Consider the following 18,251-nt stretch of genomic DNA (forward strand, 5'->3'; position numbering starts at 1 on the left):
TATCCCTTTCGGCTATTTAGGGTTGTCAAAAGTCAAGCCATTATCTTATCTGTGGTCGTGCACACAAAGGGACGTCAAGTTGTGTGAACCCTAATCATTGCTCGGAGCAATGCTGAGCCGAACGGAGCCGAGTTTGCCCGAAGGGAGGAGTTTTGCATCCCTGCTCGAGGGAGATGGAGACAACCAAGCGTGTGCTTTGTATAGCTTATATTATAAAAGTACAAGTACATCCAAATTCACTAGCTTAAAATATATACTTTTGATTACAGCGCCACATATGGGCTGTATAGGGAACTATGTACCTTTATTGGATGCGTATCGATTATCAATAAGTCATCTTGGGTTTGATAAAGTGTATAAAGGGGTAGATAGATGGCGCTGTTAAATGCACAGTTTAACAGAAATAGGTTACCAGAATAAGTTTAAGATAAACCCAAATAAATGTCATATACGAAGGAAAAAAAGCCGGGCAAGTGCGAGTCGGACTCGCACACGAAGGGTTCCGTACCATAATGCAAAAAACGACAAAAAAAACGGTCACCCATCCAAGTACTGACCCCGCCCGACGTTGCTTAACTTCGCTCAAAAATCACGTTTGTTGTATGGGAGCCCCACTCAAATCTTTATTTTAATCTGTTTTTAGTATTTGTTGTTATAGCGGCAACAGAAATACATCATCTGTGAAAATTTCAACTGTCTAGCTATCACGGTTCGTGAGATACAGCCTGGTGACAGACAGACGGACGGACGGACGGACGGACAGCGAAGTCTTAGTAATAAGGTCCCGTTTTTACCCTTTGGGTACGGAACCCTAAAAATGACCAAGTTGTGTGTGTAGTGTCCAGAGCTGGAATCGAACCAGCGTCCTCTGTTTACGTGACAAATGCCTAGACCGCTTTAACCTTAGGTAGAAAATAATTTTCAAAGTTTGAAAATTGCAGGTTGGATCAAAGCTTTTTAAAACATATCATCTCGAAAATATACTTTTTTTAACATTCTTATCAAACAGAGCTCTTTTCAAGTTCCTCCCACATAACATTTTTAAGGTACCTTCACATCAGCACTAAAGACCTCAATAAATAATGACATTGAAATGACATGCCCGGGCCCGCCATAAATAAACTATTACGTTCGCGTGCTACGTGAATACGTGAAATAAATAACGTTCTGAACCCAATATGTTTAGTGGCGTTTAATCGAGTTTCGAATATGTAGAGGAATATTTATTTTACCTTATCTTTTTAGCAAATTTAGCGGCTATCGTGATCACAACTCAGGGTCAACCTAGGGTCTTAAAATACATGACTTAAACCGTAAAAATACCATAAATTTGGGAACAAATCTATTTTCTCGATTGTATAATAAACGAACCGGGGTCCGATACTTGTTCGTGACTGGCCACCCTAAACTAAAAATTAATTCTATTCACCTATAAACAGAATTCATTTTAGTATAAGGTGGCTAGTTATTGAAGGCTGGCCAGTTATTGAAACCCTATACTAAAATGAATTATGTTTATAAATAAATAAATAATAAATATTATAGGACATTCTTACACAGATTGACCAAGTCCCCCAGTAAGCTCAAGAAGGCTTGTGTTGAGGGTACTCAGACAACGATATATATAATATATAAATACTTAAATACATAGCAAACAACCATGACTCAGGAACAAATATCTGTGTCATCACACAAATAAATGCCCTTACTGGGATTCGAACCCAGGACCATCGGCTTCACAGGCAGGGTCACTACCCACTAGGCCAGACCGGTCGTCAAAACACATTATAGGTTAATATAATTCATTTTTAGTTTAGGGTGGCCAGTTATTGGCCGGTTACAATTACCCTAATCGGCATAAGAACTAGTTTTTACGAAAGCGACTGCTATCTTTCACCTAAAGTGAAAAATATTACTGGGATAAGTCAGATTTCCTCGCGATATTATTCTTCCCCGAAAAGCGATTGGTACATAATATTATCATATAAAATTCCTTCACTAGGCAAAAGTACATTAAAGGTATCTTTCAGGGTGAGTCACAAAAAATATATTGCTGCAACAAAAATAAGAAATTAACACTCTATAAAATTCGGAAACATCTATGCCTCATATCCAGGTTCCTCTCATTGAAATATGAACTTTATTACAAATGTATCAAAATACATTTTCCAGTGTTAAAGTTTACAATGGGGTATAGCATTGTAAAGCAGTTGTTAGACTCCCATGGCCCCGATATCGAAAATTCAATAACATCTTGACACAGAAATTGTTATTGCGAGGAAATATTTTTTTAGGAGTTGAGTTGACTTGCGGCGTCAAAGTGAAGAAAATAAATATTGATACAGTTCATAAGTAGATAAGTATCAGGACAATAATATCAAAAACTAACTACAATGAAATTAACTAAAACTAAAAATTAAAAATACCTATCAAAATTTGGTGCCCTCGGGAGGGTGCCCAACACGCAGGCAGCGTTCCCGCGCTGGATTGCGAAATATCAAAGTATTATAAATAAAAAGGTAGGTAGCCGCGTATAAATTAAATATAAGTTAGATATGTTTTTTTTATTTATTTTATTTATTTATTTAAATATGTAATGTGTAAAGTTTTTTTATACATAATTATCATCGCGTCGTTTGAATCTACGGCGGGAAATTCCTATGAATAGTGAACCGTTTTAATTTCTCTAAGTATATTATAAATATATTAAATTAACCATACCCTAGAATTTAGGTGCGGAACTCATTTCATGTATTAATAACATTGTTTAGTGTGAAGTATTTCGTTACCAAACTATGTATTGAAAATAGGTAACAAATTTCAAATATGCTTAGAAATGTTATTATTAGTTTCTGTATTTACAGTATTCACCTATTTTTTGGCCAGTGTAGAACATTCCCCCATCCAAAACCCCGGGTTATTATTTAATAATAGCTTGTAATGATGGTTTAAAACACGGTTTTTTAACATGTTTTCTCTTGTCCACAGATCACACCTATGACGAGTTTCTGTAGGGTGAGTATTTTGTTTTATGATGCAGTGAGTTCAGAGGGCCTACCGCGAACCTCGTTGGACGTGTTGCCTCCTTGTCACACTTACGTACGAATTTACAAGTGCGACAGAGAGGCAACATGTCGAACGCGGTTTGCGGTAGACCGTCAGGTCCTTCTCCGAACGCAGCTCGCTGAGCACTGAGCGGACGGCTGTGCGTGCCCGGGATCGCGGATATCATTATTATTTTTAACAAAAAAAGTAATCAATGAGTTCGATCAAAAATATGCATTTTTAGAAGCAATTTTCATGTTAATAGCTTTTGTGTAAAACTAGTTACATTTTTTATGGTGCGTTTTAGACCTGTTCGTGATTTTCTTTTCTATCAAGCGAAAGTTGTTTAATCAGTTTTCGAATCGATGAAGTTACTAGAGACAGGCCTCAAGATTACTATTCATATTTTTGGGAACCGTATGATTTAAAAAAAAAACGGTACGATTTTTCAAAAACTGCTGGCTTAATCCACTGCACCTTATTGAGGCAAATGGTTGCTAAGCAACAAATAGCACTGTATTGTAAGGCCTGCTATTCACGGGTACGCCATTATTCCTCACAATGCACTTTTCTACCAGATTTGATTGTTATTTATACAGGCATTTTCATTGTGTGATATTGCGTCGAGTTATGCGCTGTGGTATATTGTGTGGTAATTTTTAGCGAGTAATTAAATATTGTAGTAGGTATATGCATATATCAAGTACATAAATTTAACTCATTTTATTTTAGAAATAAAGGCCAGAAGGCTTACTCTGTGAGTAATACGTAATAGGTTATGATTTCGATCTGGATTTGTTACATGAAAAAAGCCGCTATTATCAAGATGTTAAAGTGCATGTTCAGATATTTTTGAGCATCTTGGCAGCTCTTATCGGATAATTATATTTATTGCGACTGAATTTACCAAACTAAAGTTCCTTCTTTTTTTTTTTACAACATTATTGCACAATACATGCAAGTATAAGTGGCGAAATCAATGCTAGAAGGCATTCTCTACTAGTCAACCATAGGCTAAACTAAACTGAAAGATCGAGTTTGTGCAGGGTCATACAGTTTAGAGTAAAATTAAAATGATTTTAATACATTTATTGTATGACCTTAAAACTTTAAGAAGCGACATCTGTACTCTACATACGAATGTATATACCTGATATATTTGGCGCTTAATATTGCCTAAACTGAACTTTCGTTATACGCGGCGAATATGAAAAAAGTTTCCAACCCAAGAGAAGTATAAGTTTTTATAGTTTCATAAGCAATATTCCATTAAAATGTATAATATAAAAGTGTTATAAAAGTTTAACAACAACAAAACTTCTCTAACCTTCAGTAAAGGGGCTATTCATAAATTACGTCATTTCAAATTAGGGGGGGGGGGGGGTCTGGACATCGGATGACGGTAGCATGAAGTAGGAGGAAATGGGGTCATTTGAAGCATGATTTTTGGATGATTATAGGGGGGGAGGGGGGGGTCAAAAATCGTCAAATCGGTCAAAAATCGATGACGTAATTTATGGACAGCCCCAAAGTAGTAAAGATAGGGTAATTCGCCAGTAACTGGCCACTTTTAGTAACTGGCCACTTTTAGTAACTGGCCGCTCTAAAGTAAAAATAAATTCTATTCACCTATACAGAGAATTCATTTTAATATAAGGTTTCAATAACTGGCCAGCTTAACACCTTGCTTTGATTTCTGTGAAAAAATGACCAAACGTAAGTACCGTGAAAATAAAATCTTAGAGGATTAGAAAATTTGGGTCACGAAATAAATCAGTGTGACGATGACGATAAAGGGATTAGTGGGCCCTCGACTTCTTTAAATCTAAAGAGTATTAATACGAATTCAAAAGCTTAAAAGTAAGCGTAGAGATATAATTAAAACCGGTATAAATGGGTAATGTAATACAAACTACTCAACCTGTTACCTGCTTTGTATCCCCATGGCCGCCCAAATCTATAAGCGCCACTTGCACCCCGCTAACCCAGTGTCGGTTAAACCGTTAACCCAGTGTAAAATTACACATGTTAACTCCAGGTAACCCCGGGTTCTCTCTTCTCCCGGCCGATTTCGGCCACTAGTGTAGTAAATAAAGGTAGTGGACCCCGCAGTAATTCCTCAGCCAGAAAAAACTTTACAGTATGATAAAGTATCAATAAATAAAAAGTATTGTATAAATTTCCAAAGAATAATAATAATAGAATTAAAGTAAATACCTAAAGTCTTAAATCGTTAATATCTTTTTACGGAAAAATGCTCCGTTCAAACTTTCTTCACCAGACATATTCATGTAACGTATTGCAACAATATATGAAATATCAAAAAAATATCCCAGCAGAAATACCAGTATTAATAAAATAAATTTTTTTGGCGTGTCTTGGACCGGAAAATTGCTCAGTCTAATTTTTTCACTGGAATGCCATTTTATTGCCGTTTTATACCTACAAAATGAAAATCTAAAAATTTTCCACTCTCAGTTTTTAATAGTTCTATAATACATACATTTCGATACGCATTTTTTTTGGATTTTTTTACCCACTGCGCCAAATTATATTCTAAGATCATATAAGAAGAAAAAAATGACAGAGCAATTTTCCGATGAAAATGAGCGTCAAAAAAAGGAAGTATCATAAAAATATATTCTCATGTTTGACAAAACTTTTAGATTTATTTCTAGTATCACATACTGATACAAATAACTTATTTTGTAAAATAATTTTGGACTGAGGAATTACTCGGTTCAATATATAATCAGATTTGTGTTTTTACCTAACTTAGGAGTATTTTTTTTTTTGGATATTTATAATGTTAGTCTCGGCTCATACTATACAATAACCAAGCTAAATTTCATCGACTGAGAAATTAATGCATGGGTCTCCATACAACAACTTGCTTCATTTACTACATTACACAGCGACTGCATTATATTATGCCTAGGAGCGGGAACTGAGCTGGTCCGCTCGCTCGTGCGCCCTCATGTGACTGCAGTACCCAATCTTCGTCTGCAGTGCTCGTCCACACCGAGGACATGTCAGGACTCCGTCAACGTAGTGAATGGTGCAAGTGGCCCATATTTAAGATAACACATGCGTATGACACAAACTTACACCTTCCCACATTAGACGGTAAACATGTGATGAGATATTTCTTATAGACTTTCTGGCAAAGTCTTTGACTCACGCTTGGTAAGATTTATCATCGTAAGGCCCAAGGTCTTACCTATATTGCACCTATTCAGTTCGATGAAATTTAAATCATATCCAATTGGAACAGAGTTGCATTTGTTTTGCGTCGTTAAATTTTTATACAAGCAAAATCAACTCTATTTCGTACAGTATAGGTTCAAATTGCAGTAGCAACTGGATATTTGTATGGCTGGGCCTAAGGAGGATACAACAACGCCCCAAAAAACCAGTGACTGATTACAAAGCCGCACAATCGTGTGGACACGAACGACAGGGGCACGCACGTTTTAATGGCGGCCTTGACTTTGATGCGATTGAAAACTTCGTTCAAGGTGTGCCCTAATATTTTTAGAAGGGGACACGAAGCACAGACGCCATCAGACATGGGGCCCATTTCTCGAACGAAATTAGCCTAATATTATTAGTGTGTTGTCATGGAAATACATACGATTTGACAGTTCGTGGACTAATAATATTAGCCTAATACGGTTCGAGAAATGGGCCCCTGCTAGCATGAGCTGTGTTCTTGCGCGCGACTCTAGCGCGACTTCAAGTATCGACTTTGGACTCGCGTGCGAGAACGGAACTCATGCTAGCCGGTCAGTAATATTGGAGTAAAAGAAGTAGGTATTTGACACCAGTTTTTAAACACTGTATTATTATTAATTTCTGTCAGGACGGAGGTTACATTATATTATCTTTCCCGAATGAAGGTTGAGGGAGGCGATGGCTGAGATACGCGTCATACTCGTGAACGGGTGCTGTTTGTGGAGACTGGTCTGTTTAAGCTTACACGAGACTTACACGATACTTAGTAACTTTATTTTTATTAAATAATTACAGTGAGACGCCTCATTCTGCTCTCGTACCTATGTTTCTTTTCTCTTAATGAATGTGCTAATTATACAGGATATTGACTCTTGGAGACCCTATACATCTCTAAGGATAATTTGATAAACTATATAATCTTATAGTTCTGACACCTAGAGACATTTACACCTCTAAATGTTATAGATTTTTTTGTGTTTTGTATCTGTATTTTTTATGTAATTCGACATTAAGAGACCATATACATCTCTAAGTAATTGTAATACGTTAGTTCGAATTGTTAGTTGTATTTTATAAAATTGTTAATGTCTTGTTATTATTTTGTCTTGTATGTAAATTCAATGTTGACGTGTAAAAGTGCCCTTGTGGCCTATTTGCTGAATAAATGTTGATATTTGATATTTGATATTATCCTATTAATTAACATATCCTAAACCTAAACTTACCATCGGTGCTTTATTCACGACATATGAAAGTAGCTTTTCCTGGAATCCAATAATATTTTATCATAATGAACATATAATATAACAATAAACAAACTTTCCTCAGACGGCTCCTAACTCTGGGGAATATCACTTTGAGCACAATCTTCCGTAATATAATATGACACAAAGTTTCCTCTTACGAAGTTCCGGTAATCGCCAAACTACATAAAACCACTTTCACACTCACAACAATAACTGAACATCTATAATATATATACAGCTGTATTATACCTACATTGTTTATATAGAAACTATAACAATTCTTCACGGCATCACAACTTGACCAAATAGAGTAAGGTCAGCCAGGTCAATTGCAACTACGGGACAAATGCAACTACTCTAAAATAAACTAACTAGTATTTTTAGGGTAAAATACAAGAGGAGAGCTAGAGCTAGATCCACTTATACCATGGGTGAACTCTCTTTTATAACTGGCGAAAGTGTGCCATGAATACAAGTTGTATTTTTATAGTAGGTAGTTGCATTTGCCCCATAGTTGCAATTTCCCTGGCTGACCCTATGTAATACCTCATATTTAACCATTCTCTGACACAGGTAGGTACTTTTTTTGTTGGGTCAATTTATGAAACAGATTTGTAATGGGATCAAGTTATAGGCCTGACATATAATTTTGCAATAATTAGAAGTACTTACTTAAATCAAATAATGTCAGGTTAACTTAAGACACTGTCTTCTCCAACAGGTCTCAGCAGTGGTGGATGACGTATACACAGAGCATTCCCACGTGGCCGGCTCTTTCACTATGTTGGCAAGCTCCAGAGCCCATGTGGGGGGTTCTCTCAATGCGCGGGCACTGCCTGGAGCCAGGGTCCACACGAACTTTATAGGCTGCTTGAAGAAGGTAAGTTTCATAGGTTCAGCAGTGGTGTGCCATAGCTCGTTCATTTACCATGTGACATGATACTAAAAATGCTGCCCGAAAATCCTCGCTGGTATATGTTGCGCTATTGCGTCAAGAAAGAAAGTTGCTATTTGGTCTTCTGCGCCGTCTCGGAATTTCCCCGACGGCAACTTTGAAGAGACCTAGAACGCCAGCGATTTTTTTCCTTTCATTTTTAAGGCTGAAAACTTTATCTATCACATCATTGAGTACTAAACTCTCTCTATATTCAGGTGGAGTTCTCAGCAGACACCCTCCGTCTGAACCTGATAGACCTCGCCAGAACCGGCAGTAAGCTCATCACGGTCACCGGGAGATTAGAGTACGCCTGCACAGCGACCGACTCCGCTGATCCAGTCACCTTCACCACCAGGGATGCACACTTGGTGAGTCCTATTTATAAGAAGTGTTATTTAAACATGACATCAAACGAAGAGTGAAAACCTCAAAGACCTCACTTGAACTAGCATTAAGCTTTGACTAAAAAACTTTAATCTCGTCGAATTCAAACCAATCCTCTGAGGACCTAAAATTGTCATACAAAAAAGGCTTTGGGAGAATGAGCCCTGTGAGTTTCATGGTGTTCCAATCCTAGTGAAAATTTGTACGCGACATCAGAAAGAGTTGAATCACCCATTGATATATAGAGACATGATCTTAATTACTAATTAATTATTAACAATAATAAAAAGTTACAAATTAACAAACTCTACTCCACAAAACTACATTTAGTTAACTGAGTCAGGTAGGTATCTGTCTGAATTTACCCTCCTATTGTCCATGTTTTGTATGACATAAGCTATTTAAATAAATAGGTTCTTAACTATTTAAGAATCATAAGTTTCGTCAACGACAGCTAAAACTTGTGTACATTTCGCTAAAATCGTCGCAGAAAGAAATTGCAACGAACCTGACTTCAGGCGTCCTTCAATTTAAAAACCGTAGTGGCTATCCCACGGCCCTCTTTCTGCAAAAAACACAATGAATCTTAAAATAAAATCCACAAAGGCTTCGTTAAGAGATCGAGATTCGTGGACGTAATTGAGTATTTTTCGGGAAAGACACCTCATTACCCAGAGAGCCGAAACCAAGCACCAATTAAAAACAATGGGTTGTCGCCGGGAAAAATGTGGCAACCCGAACAGTTAAAGACGTAGTTTGGGAGTGCCGAGGGCCCTTTTAACGGCGGACTCTCGAATTTGGTCGAGTGCCCCGGAGTGCCCTGAAGAGGGCAATGCACCCCGATTAGATTGCGTTCAATCCTAAGCGTTTTAGAGGTTGCGGGCAGACTAAGTATTCTATTGATTGGTTTGTGGCTGTGTTCGTGTTCTCTAGTGAGGCAACGAATACGAATAATCAGGTACTGTAAATGCTAAAATAGATGTCATATACTGAAGAAAAATGTATGGCATCTATCTGTAGGCCAATCAAATTAGATTTTTTCGAAGAATTAATTCCCAGCGAGCTGGAACTACGAGTTTGCGCAATCTCAATCCAATCACTAACGATCACGGAACAAAGCCTAGGAAGTACAGACAGACAAGGCGAAACTATATATGAGGGTTCCTAGTTGGCATACCGAATAGTCATAATCGACTTAATATCAGTGTTCTTACGAATTTTCGTATTCGCCGAATATTCAAAAGGAACTCGTATTTTTTTTAGTTCTCATTTCCATAGATTTATCTTATCTCTTATATAGACTGAAGCTGTTTGATGAACCTATAGGCTGGCGAGTTTTACCTGGTTTAATACAAACATGTATCAACGCAAGAAAAGTTGAAATTTTCGTATTTGTCGCAATTTCATACAAAAACGGGAATAGATATTTAATTGTAGGTTCATTTAGTGATGACTACTGCATTTGGTAGCCAACTTGGTGTATGGGGACAACTGCAAGGCTAAGTTCTGAAACTGTTATTTGTATACTTAACTATGCACAAAGTATTAGCCGTTCGGAGACCAGTTACAAATCGAACGACTATATTCATATTCGTAAAAATTCGTTGCATCACTAGTGCCTTACATTAGAGTGTTAACCTGGCGTGAATAGGTAACATTATTGAACACGGCGTGTTTCATAAACGATCTGATGTTGTTTATAGATTACTTATCAGGTGCAATTATAGTTGTACTGTCATTATCGAAAATATTATTTGTTTTTTTTCTTTGTTCAAATTAGTAACGATTTTAATGTCTTGATTTGACACGACATAACTTTTAATGGAGATTTCAATTTACAAAAGTACTAAGTTGTCACATTTAAGCGACCAAATTATTTAGATTGAATTTAACATCAAGTTTAAATTGCTTTAATAATAGAGGAAATGTCGTAAGACAAAATTTACTTAGGTCGTTATCAAAATGGATTTTAGTTTAACATTCCGGTCCAAAAGTGGTCCCTTTCGGGATTCAAATTCCTTACGTAGCATAATAAGTCTACATTGTCACCTTCATTTCATTATGAATCTTGTTTCAAACTGTTTAGGATAAGTTATTGTGTACCAGTTAGAGGTGAAACGGTTAGTATTATTGCCTTATCGAAGTCATTAATCGTGGCACAAGAGGTCAAATGCTTTATATGAATTATTACAATATTAAGGTTTCTATCTCTTACAATATGAACTAATTTACTAATTGTAATTCCTGTAGCCATTTGTTACTATTGTGTTTTAAATATCGGCAATTGTTTTCAATTAGAACTCTAGTTTTAAGGTCTGTAGCCAATTAGGGAGTTGTCAAGATTACATCACAATTCGGTTCCTATTCTGTTATTCTAGACCTGTGGGATTATTGTTATTAGTTTTAGGAGTGTCCGAATATCCAACATTGTGTTTAAATTACAAGTTGTATGATGGATCTGAATAAGTTTGTATCTAGTTTTGAATTTTGTAGGGTAATGTGAAATAACATCAGCCATCATAGGAAAAAGTTGGTTAGTAGCTCTCGGGAAAATTTACTCTCGGGATATTAAAAAACAGTATTTATAAAAATATGTAAAAACTATTACAAAGCAAAATTATCGTTTATATAACAACACATGTGAATTTAATTTTACACTTTTATTAGGTAGAATACGACCTGATTTTGTATAGCAGCTCAGAATTACGAAAATTGACAATTACCCAAGACATCAATCACGGCCCGGTCTAACGTGAGTCATCCTTTACAAGCATGTACACTTATTATGTCGTATGGCTTTATTCCTGTATAAACATGTACACTTCGTTTTTGAAGAGCCTCATACATGATTGGATATTTTTGAAATGAAAAAGTAAACTATTTATGCGTACCTAAATTAAGGCTTTATAAATATAATAGCCTTGGAACTATACAACTAATCCCACATCCACGTAAATATAAAAAATATAGTTCAATATCTGATTTAAGTTCTGTCGACTTTTAGATTGCCTTGCCAGGTTTTATTTATTCAAGGTAAATAAATCATAAGATCAAAAGACGGTAGATTGAATTCTTGTTCGTTCGTTCCTAAAGTTAATACGCTCGAATACACAATGGCTAACCGAACTAGTAAAGGGCATGCAAATCAATACGTTACAAATACCAGCTAACTAATCTATTTCGAACCTTATCACAAATACATAAAGTCTATGAGCGGTCAATTAAGGGGGTTGCTGTTACTAGTACCATCGACGATAAAGACTAGAGATGTCACGAATATAAAGCAACTATTTGGTATTCGGCCTATTTGCCCACCTTGCCGAATAATCGTTAACCGGCCAAATATTAAGTACTATTCGGCCGAATACCGAATATCTATTACAATTAATTAATTATTATTATTACACCTACTTATGAAGAAAATTTGCACAATTAAAGTGTTCCGCAAACCATTAAATTGTCTTCTTAGGAATTTATTATTAATATAGAGTTTTTTGTGCAATTATTTTTTTTATCGTACGTACACTAGGTATTTATAATAAGCAACATAATTTAAATCTTAGCAAACATTGTAGGCGAACAGTTTTCATAATAAATGTGATACAAAATGTACGCGTGTTATACCGAAAATTTGGCCGCAGAATGTTCGGCGCTTGGCTGAGTGTGTGGCCGAATATTCGGCATTCGGCCAAAACCACTACTCGTAGTATCGACGATAAAGACTGACTAATTTTGTACCTTATTATAATGACGTAAGGTTTACTAACGGTCAATATTTTGTAATACACAAGGCAGTTGCCAAGAATCCGGTCATTTAGTCAATTGTGTCGAGGACGCCCTTGACGCGGCCTTCGGGAAAATTAACTCATTTCAAATGTTCTTTTTTCAACTTTTTCTTAATTTATGTTTTTTTTTAATTTAGCATTTATAATGGATAAGACTGATAAGAGAATGTTAATCGGTAACGCTAATCGAAAACTATTAATAATAATAATAATAATTGTCCACCCAAACATCAATCCATAGACCGGTCTACTGTTCACTTTTTCTACAATAGTCCCAATGCCTGCTGAGACCGGTTCATGGGTGTCTATTGTTGCGCCTGTGAACGGGTTCCAGCAGGCGTTCTACATGACATTAAAGCTCTCCAAAGGGCCTCTACGTGTTGGATCTATATCCCCACGCAAGCCTATCAAAAGACCGGGATTTATAGGCCCGTGATATCTAAGGAGATACAAATAATAATAATAATTATTATAGGACAGTTTTACACAGATCGAGCTAGTTCCACAGTAAGCTCAATAAGGCTTGTGTTGTGGGTACTAGACGACGATATATATAATATACACATATATATAAATACTTATATACATAGAAAACATCCATAACTCAGGAACAAATATTTGTGATGAACACACAAATAAATGCCCATACCAGGATTCGAACCCGGGACCTCCTGCTTCGTAGGCAGGGTCACTACCGACTAGGCTAGGAGGCCGTTAAATTAAATTAAATTAAAAAAAACATCATTAATTTTGTCAAACATTGAATGTAAAATTAATTCCTGTTTGTAAAATGATTGTTCATTTTAAAGACTGTAATTAAGGTTCCGTACCTAAAGGGTAAAACGGGACCCTGTTACTAAGACTGCTGCTGCTGTCCGTCTATCCGTCTGTCTGACTATCTTGTTCAGCGGTGAGGTGGATAATGCCGGTTCAGTTGAGGCGAAGATAATTAAAACCGTCTTGTATAGTCACAAATAATTATATTATCAAAAGCACAAGTTACATATTTTGGTGTAATGTGAAGTATAAATTATTCTCGTTCCCATGGTAATATAATTCAAGGATAGAACAATACCATAGATAACTATGAAAAGGAATTAGTCTTCTGTTGGACTTGCCAACATGCTGGGGCGGGCCGAAACCTTCGCCTTAAATAATAATAAGTCCATAATTTGCTACTAAAATAGGTATAACCTCATTACCCAGCATCATGGTATAATCCAATTAAAGAAACTTATGTTTACAATGAAAGCTAAACAATAAAGAGTAACATCTTATAAAACGTTATTCAAATCCTACAGAAAAAAACAAGAGAAAATCAATATTATTGAGATCATCCTAAGAAATATTAGCTAAATAACAACAAATACAACGCATATGTTGATAAACGCAAGAAAGAGAACTAAATGTACTTTCTTTAACTTCTAAGTAGTGTTAACAAGGCAGCAGTTTACCTGCCAAACACTTAAGAGTTATAATCAAAGAAACAAGAACCTTGTCAAACTATAAACTAAGCTTACACACATATTTAGACATACTTAGTGTCCAAACTTAAAGCTGTATTAAACACACAATGCATAAAAGCTTACTTATACAATAGCTAAATTATTCAATGGGTAACACAGCAAAACCGCTTAAAGATCGTTTGTACACCTTTTTATTAGGTGCCAAGAGGTCTACAACACGTACCTTATTATCATCACCAGGATATACTTTAACAATTCTGGCCATGGGCCATGTCATGGGGGGTGAGTTAGGCTCTCTCATAATAACTAACGAACCAACTTTAACATTTGGTTGGCTATCGCGCCACTTGGGACGACATTGTAATACATTCAAATAATACTTATGCCACCTTCCAAAAGTGGCCTTTAACCTTGTTACAGATCTCCCAGAACTTTAATCTATTATTAGGTAACTCGGCCAAGTCCGCTTCCGGGAAGGATGTCATAGAAGTACCAATCAGAAAGTGGCCAGGCGTAAGGTAGCTGTAATCGTTAATGTCATCAGCAGTTACAGGCAAAAGTGGCCTAGAATTCAGGGTCCCTTCAATTTGACATAAAATAGTATTAAGTTGTTCATACGTCAGTACATAAGCTTGCAATATGCGCTTTAAGTGGTACTTAGTGCTTTTAACAGCAGCTTCGGCAAGACCAGCAAACACTGGTGAATAGCTTGGCACAAAGTGAAAGGCAATACGTTGCTGTGCCGCATAGGATTGCACCAGAGTCTGATGATCCTGTGATGCATTTAAAGCATCCACCATTGTCACAAAATACGTCGGTAGGAAGGCCTCTTCGCGCTATGAATCGCTTGAAACATGCAAGGAAAGCATCAGTGGTTAAGTCTGAAGCGAGCTCCAAATGTATAGCCTTTGTCACAAAACAGACAAATACGCATATATAGCCTTTTGTCTGTAAAGCTCTTCTTACGCGAGAATTCTTTACTGCTATCGGACCTGCAAAGTCGATGCCGACCTTTTGGAATACTCGGCAGGCCGTGACCCTTTCAGGTGGCAAAGAACCCATCAGCTGTTTTGCACACTGAGCTTTCATTCTGAAACAAGGTAAGCATTTGTTAACTATACTTTTTACATAGCTAAGACCATTTACAATCCAATATTTATCATTTAAGCTTGACAATAATAACTTGGGCGGAGAATGTAGCAGCCTAAGGTGCTCGTGCTTTACAATAAGCTTTGTTATGCGAGATTCCCTCGGTAGTATCGCAGGATGTTTTTGTGAGTATGACACATTTGCGTTTTTTATTCTGCCACCAACTCTCAGCAGACCATGATTGTCAAGAAAAGGATGTAAGGAGTTGAGCGAACCTTTAACATTATCTAAGTTAGCCTTGAGACTGTCAATTTCATGTTTGAAGTAAATGCCTTGCTCACGTTTTATAATCTGAAGTAAAGCTAATTGAAGCTCCTTAGCGGAGAGATGCTCAAGATTATTTGTGTCATTAGTTTTTAAATTAGAGCAAAACCTCATTATATAGGCCATTACCCTTACCATTTTGTTGAGATCAGAAAACCTTTCTAAGAAATCGTAAGGATCTGATCCTTTTTGGGTAACTAACGTCACCTTGGCACTAGAGGGCGCCTTTTTCAATTCAGGTAGGTCATCGATTGTAGGAGGGTTAAGCTTATATATCATTAAAATTATAGTTACCTTCCTGTAGAAAGCTTGGGCCGTGCAGCCACATGGGTATGTGACGCAGCTCATCTCGATATGTACCTCTGCTCAAGCAGTCGCTCGGATTTTCTCCACTGGGTACATACAGCCAGCGCCATCTATCTGTGAGATCTCGAATCAACCTGACCCGATTGGCAACAAAAGCTTGGAGCCTTAAAGGCTCTGTTTTCACCCATGCTAGCGCAATTTGCGAGTCAGAAAACAGATATACATCTTGTATATTTAATTGCGATTTTAGCGATTCATAAACTCGAGCGATTAGTTTAGATAATAGTAGCATGGCACACAGTTCTAAGCGAGCTATGGTGAGCGTATCCTTATTGCGGGGGTTGATTCGAGATTTAGCACAAAGTAATGAAAGTGAAGCATTACCGTGTTCGTCGACCACCCGAAGATACACACAACAGCCGTAACCAGTCGTGCTACATGCATCAGCAAAACCTATCAATTGCAATGCAGAAGCATTGGAGGGTATATGCAGGTTCCTATTAATAGTGAAGGGTTCCATTTGAGATAATTTGGAAGCAAATGAAGACCACTCCTGAAGCAGCATAGCTGAAGGAACCTCATTCCAACCTATTTTTTCAGCATATATTTTTTGCATGAAAGCCTTTGCCTTCATGATAATTGGCGCTATAAAACCTAGCGGATCATAAAATTTCGAAATATAGCTTAATATTTCTTTTTTGGTAGGTTTTTCCCTTTTAAAGGCCTCGGGGCAAGAAAAAACAAAGACATCGTCTCGCATATTCAGTTTTAAACCTAACGTCTTTAAATATAAATTATCTTTCTGGAAGTCTAAGTCATCAAACTGCCGTTTATCGTTGGGAATGCCCTCTAAGACCCTCTGATCATTAGATGCCCACTTGTGTGTATTGAAACTACCCTTACTTAACAACTCCCTTAATTGCGATTTGGCTTCCATCATAACCTTTAAATCGGAGTTTGAAAAACACATATCATCTACATAGGTGCAATTTCTTAATATATAAGCTGCAAGTGGGAAATCACTTTCAAACCTATCTGCTAACTCTAGTAAGCATCGAGTGCTTAAATATGTACTACTCTTTTGCCCATAGGTAACAGTATCTAGCTGTATGCATTTTAGAGGCTCATTAGGATTGCTTCTCCACAAAATAATATTTTGCAATTTGGCATGCATCGGATTAACATCAACACATCGAAACATGCGTCGTATGTCTGTGGAGAAGGTATAGTTGCCTAATCGGAACAAAAGCATTATGTCAAACAACTCTTTCTGTACCGGAGGTCCGTTAAGCAAAATGTCATTAAGCGATACCTTTTTGTTAGTTTGCAAGGAACAGTCAAAGACTACCCGGGTACGTGTAGTTTTGCTAGAGTCATTAATTACAGCATGATGGGATGCAAAGTATAGAGGATCATTCTCAAAATCCAATTGATTGAAGTCAATATAGTGCCCATGCTTCAAGTCCACATATTCATTGATGAACTTTTCATAATCTGATAGCAAATTTATATTTTTGTGCAATCTTTTTTCGAGGTTAAGAAACCTATAATAAGCCATATCAAAAGAGCTACCAAGCACATCATTGACCTCATTCAAAGGAACTTTCAAAGGCAAGTCAACCTGAAACTTGTTATTTTCTAACACCGTTGTGCTCTTAAAAGTATCTTCACACATTTGATGCTCTGACATGCGTTCACAAAAGGTTTCAGGTATGCTCTCTACATTCCAAAAACTTTGTAGACTGTCATTAAGACTTGAGTCACATTGTGTACATAAAAGCGTTACCTTACTTTTGTCACTGGTTTGTTGTCGTGGTAAACCCCCACCTATGATGTAGCCAAACTTTGTATTTACAACCGTCGGGTGTGGACTGGCTGGGTCTTCAACAGGTTGCGCAGACCGCTCCTGCTGACCCGGAACTGGCTCCAGAAGGAGGACCTGGAAAAATATGTCAGCACCTAGAAGTAAATTGATCTCAGACGGCTGATGGAAATCAGCATCAGACAGAGTGATCCCATCAGGTATATTAATAGCGTCCAATTTGATCGCATTTTGTGGCAGCTGGCATGTAATTTTTTCCATTACATTGCAATTCGCAGTGACTCGGTAAGGCATGGTCAAAGAATACACATCTAAAGGTATAGAATACTGTGTATCAGTACTTTTTCCTCCAGCACCAATTATGTTGCTGTTGTCCTTGCTTGGGGTCAATCCTAAAACATTTATTAATTTAGTGGTGGCTAAAGAGCTTTGTGAACAACAATCTAAAAGAGCTTTCACATGAACCTCACTACCTGTCCGTGAATATAACTTCACTCTGACTGTGGGCAATAGTACCCCATTATGCCCCAAATTTGATATTAAAGAAACTTGGGGTTGGTTAGCCGAGTCCGGATGCAGTAAGGTATTATGAGCCTGTTTGCAAGTACTGCA

General features: G+C 37.0%; 1 protein-coding gene across 1 annotated transcript in view; it reads left to right on the top strand.

The window, feature by feature from the left end:
• LOC134799084 (neurexin 1-like) overlaps nt 1-18,251 on the top strand; it is a 66,982-nt gene that overhangs the window by 17,384 nt on the left and 31,347 nt on the right. The window contains exons 3-5 of the mRNA XM_063771462.1: nt 2,989-3,015; nt 8,248-8,406; nt 8,679-8,831. Of these exons, the coding sequence (XP_063627532.1) occupies nt 2,989-3,015; nt 8,248-8,406; nt 8,679-8,831 (339 nt within the window). The remainder of the gene's footprint in view (nt 1-2,988; nt 3,016-8,247; nt 8,407-8,678; nt 8,832-18,251) is intronic.

This window comes from Cydia splendana, chromosome 18, assembly GCF_910591565.1.
Source record: "Cydia splendana chromosome 18, ilCydSple1.2, whole genome shotgun sequence".
Lineage (NCBI taxonomy): Eukaryota > Metazoa > Arthropoda > Insecta > Lepidoptera > Tortricidae > Cydia > Cydia splendana.